Source organism: Notothenia rossii (genome assembly GCF_949606895.1).
Source record: "Notothenia rossii genome assembly, chromosome: 5".
Classification (NCBI taxonomy): Eukaryota; Metazoa; Chordata; class Actinopteri; order Perciformes; family Nototheniidae; genus Notothenia; species Notothenia rossii.
In genome coordinates, this window is record NC_136903.1 from 2,738,255 (window position 1) to 2,756,055 (window position 17,801).

The 17,801-nt window shown below is 40.5% G+C and overlaps 2 protein-coding genes and 1 pseudogene across 5 annotated transcripts in view; 1 reads left to right on the plus strand and 2 right to left on the minus strand.

Moving 5' to 3' along the window:
• LOC307040153 (uncharacterized protein) overlaps positions 1-17,801 on the minus strand; it is a 161,292-nt gene that overhangs the window by 4,586 nt on the left and 138,905 nt on the right. Inside the window, exon 1 of one of the 3 annotated variants that reach the window (XM_079682745.1) lies at positions 3,161-4,022. The exons of the other annotated variants lie outside the window; for them this stretch is intronic. Within the exon in view, the coding sequence (XP_079538871.1) occupies positions 3,161-3,351 (191 nt within the window). The 5' untranslated portion in view covers positions 3,352-4,022. Of the gene's footprint in view, positions 1-3,160; positions 4,023-17,801 lie in introns of those variants that run through there. 3 annotated transcript variants of the gene reach the window in all.
• Positions 1,455-6,120, plus strand: LOC307040128 (E3 ubiquitin-protein ligase TRIM21-like; annotated as a pseudogene). The gene is made up of 2 exons (XR_013810651.1): positions 1,455-1,601; positions 4,036-6,120. The product of XR_013810651.1 is annotated as an E3 ubiquitin-protein ligase TRIM21-like (transcript).
• LOC307040147 (Fanconi anemia core complex-associated protein 24-like) lies at positions 7,135-13,263 on the minus strand. Its single transcript, XM_079682737.1, has 4 exons — positions 13,024-13,263; positions 10,362-10,504; positions 9,993-10,148; positions 7,135-9,309 (listed from the first exon to the last, which is right to left on the minus strand). Exons 1-4 carry the CDS (start codon positions 13,124-13,126, stop codon positions 9,058-9,060), a joined length of 654 nt encoding a protein of 217 aa, XP_079538863.1. The 5' UTR covers positions 13,127-13,263; the 3' UTR covers positions 7,135-9,057.

Consider the following 17,801-nt stretch of genomic DNA (forward strand, 5'->3'; position numbering starts at 1 on the left):
CTATGCTCTTAAGCAGTATTAGAGATGCTTTTCAAATAGTCAAACTTCACACAGGCCCAGTATAGAGAACACACTCATCTGTCCTGCAGCCTTTCCAGACATTTGAGCTATTGTTCACATCTTTACTTGAAATAAAAGGTTTCACATTGCATATTTCCAGCTTCCTTTACACATACTGTTATTATTAATACAAAGTAATCAACCACACACATCTATTTAAAACAAGTAGATTTCCCTGATAATTGACATGCTGAAAATCTTAAGAAGAATGTCTCCTCCCCCAGCTCTTCCAATCTACTGGAATGCAGAACTGCTCTCTGTTCATACAGAGTAAAAAACATGTTTTAGCTAACCACTGCACACATGTTGTAGCAATTCAGTACCCACACATGAAAGAACAAAACAAAGAAATCAAACAAAACACACACCCTTATCGTTTCTTAACTAATGCATGCTGGACATGAACCACTAATTAACAGGACTTTAACTGGATTATCTGAAAATGTATCTGGGAATTCCCCTGTTGATTGCAAGGACTATTGATCATTAACAGAGAGACCCTAGAGGCCTCTTCTTGGTATCTGCTAGGCAGAAGTCACTCAATGCAGAAATCACAAGTTTAACACACATTCTATATAAGGTGACATTAAAATGAATATAACAGATTGAACTTTCCTGCCATAACACGTTACTTTAATCCTTCAAATAAGTCAAATAATACTTCAGGTCACATCCAGATTCCTTGCAGTCTGAGTCGGGGAAACAACAGAGGTGCCGATGTTGATTGCTAGGTCAAGAGTGGGACAATCTTTTCCCGGAAGGAAAAGCAGTTCAGTCTTGTCAAGGTTGAGCTTGAGGTGGTGAGCAGACATCCACTGAGAGATGTCAGCTAGACAAGCAGAGATGCGTGCGACGACCTGGGTCTCTGAGCGGGGAAAGGACAGAATTAGTTGGGTGTCGTCAGCGTAGCAACGGGGTGAAAAACCATGCGGGCTAATAACAGATCCGAGCGAGTTTGTGTACAAGGAGAAGAGGAGGGGACCGAGAACAGAGCCCTGAGGGACCCCTGTAGTTAATTGACAAGGGTCGGACTCGGACCCTCTCCAAGTTACCCTGTAGGTGCGGTCTTTGAGGTATGAGGTGAGGAGGGAAAGTGCAGTGCCTGAAACTCCAAGTTCTTGGAGAGTGTGAAGGAGGATCTGATGGTTCACCGTGTCGAATGCAGCAGAAGTGTTTCACCAGCTGCTCTTAAACAGGGACCATAACACACAGCCTGTAAAACTGAAATAAAGCGGAAGGAGGAAATGCATTGAGAAAATATTCCTACTTGTGCTCAATACACGGTTTGAAAAGCCGTTGGACCAGTTGTAAAATGCATCGTCACAAAGTTAAATAACAAGCCTCAATAGTTCTTCCTCCACTCCCTCTTGGCAAACTGCCACTGACAGGTGGAACCACACGGTAAGAGAAGAGTTTCAATTTCCCAGAAATGAAAGCTGAAGTTTGTCTGAGCGACAACAGAGCAGCAGTGTCTCTGTTTCTCTGAAGAAACACTCGACTCAGTAGCTCTTTTCAACACAGCAGGATCTCTGCCAACTCTGGTGAGTGCACTACAGACACATCACTTAATATTTAGTCAAAGTAGGATTAAAATCTGAATCTGACTATTACATCCATTTGACCAGATAAAGAATATTATACAATAGAAATGTGTCGGTTGAGATATTAGCAACAGCCAAAAATACAATGTAAACTCTGGGTAAGGAATGTTAGACAGAATACAGCCAAAGCTAGCATTAGCTTAAACTTATTTTCATATTTCCTGTATTTGAAAACATCTTTATAAATGACTGTATTAAACAAAGTAGTATCTAAATATTAGATTTGTTCTGGACTGTCCAAAGCAAGGTATCTGGTGTTATGTTACAAGTTTTATACTTATAAAAAGCATGACATTTACATATTTCTTCTTATATAATTGTGACACACTGTGGTGAGCAGCCTTGAGCTTTGAACCCTTCTTTCTCAGCCGCACTGTTTCTGTAATAACTGCTCTCGGCCTTTATACAGCTGATAACTTTACTGTTTTTTAACATCTAGTATTAAAGAGCAACTTGCAGGTTATTTTTTTTACTACATTTATGCTTAACCTTGCCTGAAAATTAAAAAAATGTTAATGCAGGATTTGATATGTTTTACAAGACATAAGGGCAGGAATTCAGAGGAAAAGGAGCCGTTTTCTCTGCTACTAAAAATTGTTTTTTTTTAACGTCATACGTCAAACGCGTCATATTACGTCACATGGGGGAGCAACTTTCTCGGACTCGTTCTCTGCCCAATCCGCGGTAGTAGTTTGTAGTTGGTTTGAGCGGTTGTGATTTAGTGAGCTGGTATTTTTTCGGTAATTTTACATTGCATTTCACCATTTGTAATCATGGTGAGCTTGTGTTCGTGCAGGTTGCACAAACTCCAGCCTGTCAGGACATCGAGTCCACAGTTTCCCTCACGGGAAAAGGACCGGAGGGAGCTAGCGTTCGTTCCTGGGTGCGTTGTGCATCCACCTCCCTGCAGCACATACTTTCCACAGCTTTATCAGGAAACTGTATTACTTCTCCCCCCCCCCCTTCGCTGCTCTCTCTCTCTCCCCTCCGGTACACGGCACCGTAAGACGTAGTGTGGAGTTGCATTAGGTAACGCTGTGGTGGCTGTACTGCTCCAGCCGTCTCCTTTGTGTTTGTTTGTTTCCCCCTGTCTGTGTTGTTTGTGTGGGCGTGGTGGCTGTCACTCCTGGCTCCCGGCTCAACCTCCACTCACCTGCTGCAATCAGCTGTGCACCCTCCCCGACTACACACCTGCTTTCCATCAAGCCATTTACAACGGCATATCAACGGAGGCTCCACAACCTTTCTCCGCCAGATCGTCAAGTATCAGCCGTATCTCGCGTCTCTCCTCGGGTACACAGCACCGTAGTGTGGAGTTGCATTAGGTAACGCTGATACTTGCGCATTAGTTTCTGTTATGGATCAGTATCAACAGTCCTGCCAGTAACGTTACTATATTATCAATACTACTTTAGTTATAGCCTGATATATGATAGCTAACTTCACAATGTTGTGATGTGACGTTAGCTAACATTCTGTAGCTAACGCCGGTCACTCACCAAGATAGCTGCCCAGTTCTCCACTGGTTCTCCTCACACCACAGCTCCATTTTTCTCCGATGGCCGTTATTTTTTCTAATCCTTGGCTGCTCCTGGTCTCTTGGACGCCTAGCAGGCTCATAATTATAATCATATGCATTCGAATATATATTTTCAACCTCTTCTGTGTCAAAACTAGCATTGTGATCCATGTTTATTCATATGTTAGACCGGCCGCTCTCCCCCTTGTGTCCCCCGTGTTATGTCACACGCGGGAGGTCAAGTGCGGAGGCTTTTTTATGCGGAAGTGAAAATGTTTTACTAAAACGACGCCAGATGTCACTGTAGTGTATATTTCTGTATATTTTTTTGAAAATCTAGTGTATTCATCATTTTCCTACACATTTATTCACTGGTGTCTCTAACCTGCAAGTTGCTCTTTAACTTCAGTGATGCTCAGCAAGGAGGTTTCACTCCTCTGTTCAACAATGGCAAAATCCCCCAAATGAATAGAGCTTGCACATTGTGTTTTTTAGAGTTTAAACAAAATGCTGCTATGATTTTCCATATTTTATTTATAATATTAACAAATCACTTTTTTTGACTCCATTTCGAATTCTTGCAAACAAAAAAACGTTTTTGGTTGTTTGGTCTATGTTTTCATTTTCCTCATAGAAATACACCATCTGAACTGCACATTTGAGCCATCTTTAACCCCTTGGTAGATAATGCTGATTCATGCTAATTTATGCTAATAACATAACTTATGCTAATTGTGCAAATTGCCCGAAAAGTTGGGCTTGTTAATATTTTCAGGTTCGTAATAGGACTCAAATAGACATGGCAAATAAACAATATGTCATTAAGTTGTGTTTCTTCACACGTTTTGTCCTCAGAGTTTAGATATGTCTGCTGCCAGCTGTCTACTGACCGAAGATCAGTTTCTGTGCTCCATCTGTCTGGATGTGTTCACTGATCCAGTCAACACACCATGTGGACACAACTTCTGTAAAGCCTGCATCTCTCGACACTGGGATAGAAATGTCCCTTATCAGTGTCCCAACTGTAAAGAAGTGTTCAACATAAAGCCTGAGCTGCGGGTCAACACTTTAATCTCTGAGATGGCTGCTCAGTTCACAGAGTCAGCTCAACAGAAAGCCAGCAGCAGCAGCTCAGAGCAACAAGTTGTCAAACCAGGAGAAGTTCCCTGTGACGTCTGCACTGGAACCAGACTGAAAGCCCTGAAGTCCTGCCTGGTGTGTCTGGAGTCCTACTGTGAGACTCACCTGGAGCCTCACCTGACAAGAGCAGGCCTGAAGAAACATCAGCTGATCGACCCTGTGGAGAACCTGGAAAGCAGGATGTGTGTGAAGCACGATAAACTGCTGGAGCTGTTCTGTAAGACTGACCAGGTGTGTGTCTGCATGCTCTGCTCTGTTTCAGAGCACAAGACACATGATGTTGTTCCTCTGAAAGAAGAATATGAAGGAAAGAAGGCTGAGCTGGGGAAGACAGAGGCTGAAATTCAGCAGATGATCCAGAAGAGACGACTGAAGATTCAGGAGATGAACCGCTCATTGGAGCTCAGTAAGGAAGGAGCAGACAGAGAGATAGCAGATGGTGTTCAGGTCTTCACCGCTCTGAAGGAGTCTGTTGAGAGAAGCCAGGCCGAGCTCATGGACACCATCAAAGAGAAGCAGAGAGAGACAGAGGAACAGGCTGAAGGCTTCATCAAAGAGCTGGAACAGGAAGTCTCTGAGCTGAAGAAGAGAAGCTCTGAGGTGGAGCAGCTCTCACGCTCTGAAGACCAGCTCCACCTCCTCCAAAGCTTCACGTCCCTGAACGCTGCTCCACCCACCAAGAACTGGACAGAAGTCAGGGTCCGTCCACCTTCATATGAGGGGACTGTGAGGAGAGCTGTGACTCAGATGGAGGAGACGCTCAGTAAACAGATGAAGAAGCTGCTTGAGGTGGAGCTGAAGAGGGTCCAGCAGTCTGAGGTGGAGGTGACTCTTGATCCTGATACAGCAAGTCCCTATCTCATCCTGTCTGATGATGGAAAACAAGTCAAACATGAGGTGTCACAACTGTGGTGATTTGAAGAAGAATCTCCCAAACAATCCAGAAAGATTTGATGCTTGTCCTTGTGTTTTAGCAAAGCAGAGTTTCTCTTCAGGAAGATTTTATTGCGAGGTTCAGGTTAAAGGGAAGACTCACTGGGATCTAGGAGTGGCCAGAGAGTCGATCAACAGGAAGGGAAAGATCTCACTGTCTCCTCAGAATGGTTACTGGGTGATATGGTTGAGGAATGAAAATGAGTACAAAGCTCTTGCTGGTCCTGCAGTCCGTCTCTCTCTGAAGTCTCAGCCTGAGAAGGTGGGGGTGTTTGTGGATTATGAGGAGGGTCTTGTCTCCTTTTATGATGTTGATGCTGCAGCTCTGATCTACTCCTTCACTGGCTGCTGCTTCAAAGAGAAACTCTACCCATACTTTAGTCCTTATAAGAACGATGGTGGTAAAAACTCTGCCCCTCTGATCATCTCTCCTGTCAATCACACTGAGTAGAACAACCCTTTGATTTTAAATCAGGTTCAATATCATTTAATGTTAGAAATAAATGTGTTTTATGGGATGGGCGTTGTTTATACTTTATTATCAGATTGTGATCAATGCATTTTTTTCTTTAAATGTTTTCGTTGCTACTAAAACAGCAAACCAATTTGACTACATATATTGAAACGATCTGATGAATTCTAAAAACTCTATAACCTGCCTTTGAAATCATCTAGAGAGCAACACATTCAAAATGAGAAGCTTTTGTACTTTCCATGTCTTGATGCTAAATCTATCACTTGTATTGTGTAATCATAGATTATATAGGAAATGTTGCATATTGGCTCACACAACTGAAGACCATTTTATGAATAAGTCTCAAAAATAATAATTATCTCTTTTCTTTGGAATAAACAAAGTCAAATTAATGTCTGATGATTTTTGTTTTGTTTTTGCTTGTTGTGTAAAAAAAAGAGAAAAAAACAGCTGATTTTATTAAAACGGCACCAAATAATATGAAGAAGAACACCATGAGCTGTTCTCAGGTGAGCTGAACATACCTCTTCACAGGTGAGATAGTGTAGTAGGAAGTAGAGATGTCCCGATCCGATCACGTGATCGGGGATCGGAGCCGATCACGTGATTTTCAAAAGATCGGAATCGGGAGAAACAAAATCGGGGATCGGGATTTAAAAAAAAAAAAAAAAAATTGTATTCAATGTCACAAAACAAAAATGACCATATTCAATTCTTAAAGTCATCCTGAGGCCTTAGTTTTGGTTTCAAATTACAGAACATCATGTATGTGTTGCTTCTTTGGGGCTTGCTTTCATAGACCTGCTTATTTCTCTCAAATCTGGCAACAGAGTGGGCGCAGTGTCTAATTGTAGCAGTAAGCTAACGAGTACTGAAAGCTTTATTTTGTTTTGATCCAATGCTGCACAACTGAACTGATCCAATGCTGCTGTGAAAGAAAGAAGCTATATCCATGTTGGATAGAATATCCAATTTAAATAAAAAAATAACCTTAAGGGACAACTTGAATGCTTTTTCTCTTTTTTTTCTCTAAATGCATGGCATAAAGATCGGATCGGGAAAAATCGGTATCGGCAAATTGCAAAATCAAATGATCGGAATCGGATCGGGAGCAAAAAAAGGTGATCGGGACATCCCTAGTAGGAAGTGTGCCATAATGTTGTCTATAAGGTTTTGGGGTGTGTGAACAGCTGATTCGAACACTGTGCTACATCATGAGGGACATCTGAGGACGACCTTTAGAGGAGTTCATTACAAACTGTGGTCATATGAATACATGCTCTCAATAAATAACTACAGACTGATGCTGAAGATGATAACATTAATACACGAGCACATTGAAATCTAAGTCTGATTGCTCCCACCTATGCCACATTTCCCCAGCACTCGCCTCAATACCAAAGACACAGGTTCATTCATCTTTATTTGTAAATGTCAAAAATATCACGTCTTTTTCAAAAGCACTTTTTTCCTAACATGCACTCCAACAAATGCTACACTCTGGTTTCAGACAGAGGGTGAAACGAGATGCTGCAGCACAGGCAGTATGAGAAAAATAAAGAGCTTTTTGAACATTAAAGCATGGAGACATGTAGAGACACTACATACTGATATACACCTGAACATCAGCAGGAGAGGACTCTTTAAAGTAGAGACACTACATACTGATATACACCTGAACATCAGCAGGAGAGGACTCTTTAAAGTAGAGACACTACATACTGATATACACCTGAACATCAGCAGGAGAGGACTCTTTAAAGTAGAGACACTACATACTGATATACACCTGAACATCAGCAGGAGAGGACTCTTTAAAGTAGAGACACTACATACTTACATACACCTGAACTTCAGCAGGAGAGGACTCTTTAAAGTAGAGACACTACATACTGATATACACCTGAACATCAGCAGGAGAGGACTCTTTAAAGTAGAGACACTACATACTGATTTACACCTGAACATCAGCAGGAGAGGACTCTTTAAAGTAGAGACACTACATACTGATATACACCTGAACATCAGCAGGAGAGGACTCTTTAAAGTAGAGACACTACATACTGATATACACCTGAACATCAGCAGGAGAGGACTCTTTAAAGTAAAGACACTACATACTGATATACACCTGAACATCAGCAGGAGAGGACTCTTTAAAGTAGAGACACTACATACTGATATACACCTGAACATCAGCAGGAGAGGACTCTTTAAAGTAAAGACACTACATACTGATATACACCTGAACATCAGCAGGAGAGGACTCTTTAAAGTAGAGACACTACATACTGATATACACCTGAACATCAGCAGGAGAGGACTCTTTAAAGTAGAGACACTACATACTGATATACACCTGAACTTCAGCAGGAGAGGACTCTTTAAAGTAGAGACACTACATACTGATATACAGCTGAACATCAGCAGGAGAGGACTCTTTAAAGTAGAGACACTACATACTGATATACACCTGAACATCAGCAGGAGAGGACTCTTTAAAGTAGAGACACTACATACTGATATACACCTGAACTTCAGCAGGAGAGGACTCTTTAAAGTAGAGACACTACATACTGATATACAGCTGAACTTCAGCAGGAGAGGACTCTTTAAAGTAGAGACACTACATACTGATATACACCTGAACATCAGCAGGAGAGGACTCTTTAAAGTAGAGACACTACATACTGATATACACCTGAACTTCAGCAGGAGAGGACTCTTTAAAGTAGAGACACTACATACTGATATACAGCTGAACATCAGCAGGAGAGGACTCTTTAAAGTAGAGACACTACATACTGATATACACCTGAACTTCAGCAGGAGAGGACTCTTTAAAGTAGAGACACTACATACTGATATACACCTGAACATCAGCAGGAGAGGACTCTTTAAAGTAGAGACACTACATACTGATATACACCTGAACATCAGCAGGAGAGGACTCTTTAAAGTAGAGACACTACATGCTGATATGAACCTGAACATCAGCAGGAGAGGACTCTTTAAAGTAGAGACACTACATACTGATATGAACCTGAACATGAATAACATGTCCTTACCAGCAGCAGTGGGTTTGTGGAAGAAGCTAAATTAGCAGCAAGGTAGCAGTTGTATCGTATTATTTATTGTGTGATGTTACAATAAAGGAGGGTCCATGTTGAATTATATTGGGGGTTAACATGAAATAAGACCTTTTTGAACATGAAAGCCTCGACACACGTCAAAGGAAAGACACTAAATACTTATATACTCCTGAAAATGAGCTTAATTTGTCCTTACTAAGCAAAACACCAGAAAATCCAACCCCAGACTCAGAGAGCTCAGGTTCCAGCAGCAGTGGCTTTGTGGAAGAAGCTGTGGATTTGCTGAGCTGCAGCCTGACCCACGATGGGCTCCAGCTCGTGGGGGGCGGCGTTGCAGAGCTGGTGGACGCTGGAGAACTCCTGCAGCAGCGCCAGAGCTTTGACCCCGCCGACCCCGGGGACTCGCTGCACCAGAACCAGGACCTGTGGGTCCAGCAGCCGAGAGGAACTCCTCCTCCTGAAGGGGTTCTCTCGACCCTCCCCGTGGACCTGGAGACGGTCAGAGCCGGTTGGAAAATCAACAGGAAAATCAACAAATACATGGGAGCTTGTTGGGAAAACACTGAATGTCCTCTTCCAACATGAGAGCAACATGATGACAAAGGTATCCCAACTGTAGCTGTGAACATGACAGGATGTGTGATTACCTAGAAGAGCATCAGGACTGTTTGAGGCATATGATAGCTATGTGATTAACATGATGATTCAGCCTCTATGGAGAGAGACATATGACAAGCATGATCATTTCTGACGTGGAGCTAATCTGAAGTAAACATTGAATACTGCTTTCTATTCCTCCATCTTGTGACTGTGTGACTCCCTCTCTTGGATATCAGCATGTGAAGGACACTGTTCAGGAACTAGTTGATGCTCTGTATGTGATGACTACTTCCATTCTGGAGAGGATCACAGATACATGGATCCTGAGATTCAAGCTCAAGCCGGGGACGAGGGAGATTTTTCTAACAGAGCTTTATGCTGTTTACACCACGATCTGAGTGTGACTCTTTAACACTAAAACAGACTTCCAGATGCAGGGTCGACACGGCTACAATTAAAATGTGGCTATCATGTGTAAATGTGTGTTTGACTGTCAGTGTGTGTGGACCCCAGGGAGAATAGCTAGTGCTAATTGGGATCCTATGAAAAGATAAAAGGTAAATATGACTCACGATCTGACTGATGAGCTGCGAGGCCTCGGTCTGCCCGCTGACCGGCAGCAGAGTCAAACCCAGGTCCAACACAACAAACTTCTGCACGGCGGAGAAGTTCTGCTCACTGAGCCGCGTCTTCTCCACCAGCACCAGCTCCTGGAAACTGCTGCTGGTCTATACAACAGGAGGGACACATGTCACTGTAGTGTTCTTTTGTTTGAAGGTCAAGAGTCAGCCCTTAATGTTCAGGCACAATATATTAATTCATTTCTTTCATCATCATCATCATCATCATCATCATCATCATCATCATCATCATCATCATCATCATCATGTCAGGCAGAACAACACAGAGAAAACACTGCTTTGTGTCCTCGTTAAACTCACGTTTCTGTAGCGGACCAGTTTCCTCTTGTAGCTGTTTCCTGCTATGATGTCGCACTCTGACACGTACAGGATGCAGCTTTTGTTGGGCAGGTGGAAATCTGCGACACCGAGCTCATTCTCAAACAGGATTTTCACTCCTCCACCTGCAGCAGAAGAAGAGCTTGTGTATTAGAGCTGCAGCCACAGAACAATTATCTCAATCTTAACCATTAGGAGTGAGTTTTCATACACAATGGTAGAAAATGCAGTTTTCAGTCCATCAAATACTGAGATGACCTTTTAGTTAGTGGTAGTGGTGGAATGTAACAAAGTACATTTACTCAAGTACTGCTTTTCAGTAGAAATGTAAGGTACTTGTACTTCAAATGTCCACATTATGCTACTTTATACTTTTACTTCACAAAATGTTTTGAGCAAATGTTGTTGTTTTTACTCTTGTACTTGTACTGTAGTTAATTTGCAGATTTAGGTTATAAATACAATTTGAATTCCACAAAATAATGATGGTGTATTGTTATAGGTTACCCAGCAGTAAATAAAATAATAAAAATAAACCCTATCTTTACCAGATGCAACATTAAAGTGATGAACACATGATGCATCAATAAATACAGTAAAATACAATCCTTTAATACAAAGATGAGCCATACATAATGGGTACTTTTAGTACTTCAAGTATATTTTAGTACCCCTGTACTTCAGAGCAAATTTAATTGAAGGACTTTTAATTGACGATTTCTACTTTTACTTAAGTAACATATCTGAGTACTTCTTCCACCACCGCCAAGTGGCAAGTAAAGTTAAAGGCTCAGTCAGTAGGGGCTTGGACTGGGAGCTGTAGGGTCGCCGGTTCAAGTCCCCGAACAGACTTAAAGCTGCCATGGAATGTGGACTGCTACTTGGAGCGGTCCCAGTTCACCTCCAGACAACCCCCCACTCCCATTGCTCCCCGGGCGCTGTACAATAGCTGCCCAGTGCTCCTAGTATGGGTTAAATGGGTTAAATGCAGAGAACAAATGTCACTGTGTGTGCTGTGTGCTCTGCATGTGTGACAATTAAAGAGGGTTTCATCCCTCCCAATATATATATTAAAACAAATAATTAAATCTTTAATTTGCATAATGACAAACATCTAATTCAAACAATGACTTTAAGGAGGCCAAACACATTAAAAATGACTTTAATCACCAATAAATTATAACATAGTTTCTTTTAACTAGACGTATTGAACATAATTGAATCCGGCATTAACACCAATAACAAGCATCGCTTTATTCCCATGTAACATTTATATTTATTGTTATGGTTACATTTGTTTTAAATTGAGGACATGTGAGCGGAATAGATGAGTGGAAGTATTTGACAGATAGAATGTGAATTATCATTTTCTACACCTTGTTTTTGTCTGCCTTTTATTGAAATGTACATTAAAACAGCGAATTTTTGAACGGGGTTTGGTTAAGGTGACCAGATTTTCCAAATTAAAACCGGGGACATTTTGAGTTTTGCGGTCAAAATCTCATTAACATATCCAATTTTCTTCACTGTTAAAGAAAAAAGGGGGACAATTCTGGTTCAATGTAATTTAAACATTTTAACTGTTGGATACAAACAGGATGATAGCTCATATATGAGACTTCAAAGGTCTTTTATTTTGAAACTGGGCATCAGATTGTCCAGATTCTCTCTGAGTGACTAGATGGGGTGTTCTGCTATCAACCTGAAGTGAAATAAGTCTTTGATACTGGATAGTTTTTGTTTTATTCTTATCTAAAAATAGAGGGATGACAGCTCGTATATGAGACTACAAAGGTCTTTTATATTGATTCTCTACATCAGATTGTCCTGATTCTCTCTGAGTGACTAGATGGGGTGTTCTGCTATCACCCTGGAGTGAAATAAGTCTTTGATTGACTTCGAATGACTCATTAAATAATAATCAAAATATAGATGGACAATAGATCTACATTTGAGATTTTAAACAGCATACATTTTAAATTGTGCTTCAGAAAGTAATGTTATTTTAGGAGTGTTGTGAGATGGTGTCAACATCAATTGAAATTAGTCACCCAGTGGAAATGTTAGATATGTCTTCATAACTGTATCCTACATTTTACATTCACTCAGTTATAATGTGGTAGTTATACGTAGTTTGTTTTAAATTATTATTGATCACATTATATAGGACATATTTCTTAATTTAAGCTCCAGTATATATGAATATGTTTGGTGTGTTTTTTAGGTATATTTGTTATTGACCGAGTAAACGCTTTTATTTTGAAGGCAGTTTTTACAGGCCTCTACCGTAAAGCATAGGATATTCGCGCACCGCAATACAACGTGGGGGCTGGCTTGACTGTGTTTTCCGAAGTGGGGGCTGGCTTGATCACAGTCGGTAGTGTTTACCCAGTGTTTCCTGACATGAAACGTTTTATTTCACCTTGCTATGTGTTTTTAACGTATATTAAAAAACGGGGACATTTCCGGGGACAGTTTCAACCGGGGACAGGCCAACACAAACGGGGACTGTCCCCGGAAAACGGGGACGTCTGGTCACCCTAGGTTTGGTACACGTGTGTAACGACCCAGACGTTAGCGTGATAACACGGTTGGAATTGGGCTGTTTTAATGTAATACACGGTAAATAAACTCATGTATTTACCCTTTAAGCTTTGAATAAGGGACGAATTCCTCCATTTCTCGCTGGTTATAACATGTCCGTAAGGAGGGACCGCATTCAGCAGAGAAGGCGCTTTGGTCTCCATTCAATCACAACTGTTAATACAATATAATATATATAGAGAGAGAGTATTGAAACTGTATCCATGGAGACGAGTTAGCTGACCGACATGTCTGTTTTGTTGCCTCCAAAACATCAAAATGTCTTCTTCGCCTGCAGTTCAGTCAGTAGTGCGGCAGACGGCTCATCATCGCCCCCTGCAGGACAACTCAGATATCTTTTTGATAATTCTGACTATTCACATTTATTTTTTAAGAAAATTCAGACTTTTCTGATGTATTTATTTTATTCTGACTTGTCTGATTATTATTTTTAATTTGTATTTTTCTGAATTATGGGGAGATTCAGATTTTTTTTCATAATCCTGACTTTTTTTTGGAGAATTTTAAAGGCCATGTAATGCATCTAACACAGGTGTTTTTTAACATGTAGTTTAGATATCACCAGAATAAAAATAAATAAAAATGTTTAAAGTTTGGTCATAATTAAATGACATATACGTTAAAAACCGATGTTTGTTCCGAAGTTTGCCGAGTACGCCCCCGATCACTCCCGAACGAGCGGTGACGTCACACGTGGCAAACATTGCCATTTGATCAAATCAGTCCAAATGGCAAGCAACGCGATAACTTCAGACAGCGACAGCGAGAGCGATCATTCAAGCTCAGATTCGGTGGGTTATCTGGATTCAGTTACAGAAGTAGAGAGTGAACCAGCTAGCCTTTCACTTCAAGGCATCTTGCCTTATCAGTACGAGCCTCCTGCCCGGCAATCGAACAACGAGGCAGAAACTTGTGAAAGAGAAGCGGATTCCGCAGCCGGCGAGACTCGAGTCGGCAATACTGAATGGTAAATTCTGTTTTATTTAATTTGACCTGCACTACATGTCGATCTTAATTTGTCATCTGTTCCTCACACGTCCGGCAGATATTGTTTTGTTTTTTTAATGTTATGTACAATATTCAGGTGTACATGTCAATGCTGTGAAAGCATGCCCACTGCAGATGAATGTGTATGCTGCAGAGAGATCTGGCAGGTGATGGAACAAATAGACAGTTTGCAACCTACTGACCAGATACAGAAGACACCGACGAGAAACCAAGGTGCATTATTAGCCACCCAGGCTTTAAAGAAGGCTGTCTCAGTGTTTGGACACTGAAAATAGCGTATCTTCAATACAAACAACAACACAGAGCAGTTGATGGCCCACTACACCAGTAAGTAAATATTGATTGACCCAACTGCCTATTGCAGCTTTGCTTTCATATAATACTTTTAGTCGCTACAGATATGGTACACTCTTAAAGATACCATTAAACTCTTTCAAGCAGTCAAAAACAGCTTGGCTTTTATTTTTTCTGTGTATGCAAGTTCAATGTATGCTTGGGAAAAGAAACAACTACACATGTGAGGAAATATATAAGAGGTCTATGATTCTGTCAAGCAGTCATGTATAACCTCATATTTATTTTGTACAAGTAAAATACAAATATCATGTTATAAGCCAATTTGTAACCATTGCTACATAATAGTACTACATAACATTTTATTTTTCTCCAAATATATTTATAATCTGTATACTTTTTTTTCATTAGGAAGCATCGATATACAGCTTATCGACAGTTTGTACGTTGGTGCTGGGGTGTACTCGGCCCAAAAATCAGAGTCCCGCTGCCTGCATGTGCTGTAACCGAGATACGGAAGACTTACCCTGAGCCGGGAGGCCGCTATCAGGGATTTCAATGGCCAAATCTGTAATTTGACATAAGTCATGCAGCTGAACTGGTTAAAATGGTTTCGCGTAATGTAAATAATTTACAAAGTACATCATTTACAATATTATTTTTCCAAAGAAACATGTAAATATAACAACATTTTCCAAATCACAAGTTTGTAAGATTGTATTAATTTACTGTTTGATAAATAAAAAAGGGTTCTTTTGTTAATTTTTCACTTGTATCATTTGATCTTTATTGCAGTGTACATTAGTCTATTTTGGTATGTGCGAGCCCACAAATAATTAAAAGTGGTAAAAATAATAAAGATATTCAGACGTAATTCATTTTTGGCCTTACTTATTTCACTTCAACTTTTATATATTTCAGTCACTAGGCAAGTTCACTGTACTCTGGTGACATTTAGCTCAAGCTGGCATAACACCTGTAGTAACTTAATTCTGACCCGAGTTTTGTGCACAATCTTCCAGCACCCATGATCAATGTTTATAGCAATCAGGAAACATTCACAGCTCACAACTACACATCGCTTCCCCATCATGAATTGTTAGATAAAAAAAGTTTAGCGAGGTCCGGTTACACATATGTTGAGCGAAAATAGCGGAAGGATACAAAACAAACAATCTAGACGAGGCTGGTGTTTGCCACGTGTGACGTCACACAGCTGGGTTAATGGCTGGCAAGCTTTTCGCTACCGGAGCGGAATAACACGGGAAAGTGGCACACATTTCATGTTATTTGGGGGGTATTTATGGAAAGAATCATTGATGTTGATATGTCAAATGAAACAGTGGAAAGTGATGAAGCGATTTATTAACACAGAATAACATTTATTTTGGACATTACATGGACTTTAACTATTTTATTTGAGACTTTTTATGAGAATTCTTACTTTTTTCCATCATTCAGATTTTTTTTTAGAATTTTCCCTTTTTTTAGAATTTGATTTTTTTCGACAATTCTGACTTTTTTCTCAGAATTCAACCCTTTATTGAGAATATTTTTTTTTAAATGAGAAATCTGAATTTTTTAAATCTTAATTCATAATGTTGAGTTTGTGGGTATACGTGTTAAACATTTGAACATTTGAACATTTGAACTTCGAATAAATAAATACATATTTAATATTCACCTATTCTATACTGCTAGAAAAATGAATTCATGCTGGTTTATGCTTATTTTTAGGCAAACTCTCAACTGGGTAAAATATTAACAAATAGCCCAGGCAAATAATAAGAATAAGGGTTTCTAATCTCCTTAAATACTTTTGTTTATTCAGAGGTTACAAAACCGTCGAAATTGTAATATGAAATGTTTTAGGAAGAATAATATGTTTAAGTGAGAAATGAATTTAACTTCTGTTAGACAGCTATCATACTGAATACATATTTACTGTGAATGTATGCAACAATGTATGACATATAGCTGACTAACAGAAGTTAAATACATTTCTGACTTATTCTGACAATGTACTTAACCCAAATAAAAGAACCCAATAAAAAGAGTTGTTAAATAATCGTGAAGTCACGTTGTAATAACAATAAGTCATCTCTCTCGAGTTTTCTTTTTGTGTTTTGCCAAAAGCCACTGTGTCAAGTGTCCTACTTGGGTTGCCGTATGTAGTTGTCAAATATGGCAGACCATCTCGCACATGCGCACTGCAGATAGGGCAGGGCGGCATATCGGGTCGTGACCACACCTGCAGAAGCTCGGAAACAGGTACGTTTTACCGGTTAAATAAGATGGAACTCAAACGAACGTGGAACATGTAAAACAAGTAAAACAAAACCTGTTTAAATCAACACTTGTCGAATTTGCCTTCAATTGGGAGAACTTTTTTAAAATTGTTTTAGTTATCGGTGAACTAATGCTAGCTCAAGTTAGCTCACGTTAGCTAAAGTAAGCACGTGTTAGCCGACATGTGCTTCTCGCTCTTGGGTGCAAAATGTCGACCTTAGATATTCATTCTTATTTTGACGTTTAGTAAACACGTTGCCAGCTTAGTGAACCCGGAAATGTCGAGTACCCTAAAAGTTTAATGATAGAAATGTGTAGTAGGATCCCCAGCACATAGAAACGGCCGGATGCTAACCGGCATGTTGGGCAATTAGCACAATTAGCATAAGTTGCATGAATTAGCATATAGCCCAACATAGTAACAAATTATAACAGGGTGTTCGCGGGGTCTTAAAAAGTATTAAAAGTTGATAAATCAATTTAGCGAAAATTAAGGCTATTAAAAAGTATTAAACGGCATTTTCCAAGGTATTAAGAAGGTCCACAGCAACGACAACATGAAACACCCTTTAATTTACTGAAACGACATGTCGGGAAACCCCCCAAGGCGGGCCCATGCATAGCGCGCCGTAAAATGCTGCTTATTATTTTAAGTTTCGTTGCCTTGCTCCGCTCTGTGTGTGTGTGGGGGGGAACTAAACGACTACGGTAACGGCTCCCAAGGTGGGTAGACCGGTATACGCAACGATCTGGGGGTCCAACGGCTCCGTGTGTGCCCTATATGATCATTTTCTGATAACGATGAAAGAGCCCGCCTCCCTCTCCCCACGTCTCCTGCTGCTGCTGGGCTGTCAGAAGAGGGGGAGGAAAAGAGAGGCAGTCACCGTTTATTAAATATTATTATATTATTATACAGAGAACAGAGTCTTTATCAATTTGTTTAAAGCTCAATAACAAATAAGACCTCTGACCGGCACGTTCCAAATTTTGTACGGAAGATTTAAACTTTAACGGACATGTTGACCGGCGGAATTTTTTTTTTACGGAAACTACCGCACGGCCCCCTCGTTCCTTGGAAGAGGCGGAGAGGTGGGTGTTTTTCATCTGCTGGTGGACTACCTGAGAGATACAGCAGGAGAACAGCCGTCCACCGCGGAGAATAAACAGAAGGGCAACCATGACAACCATGCTCCGGGGTCTTCTTCGCTGCTTTTGGTGTATTTCGGG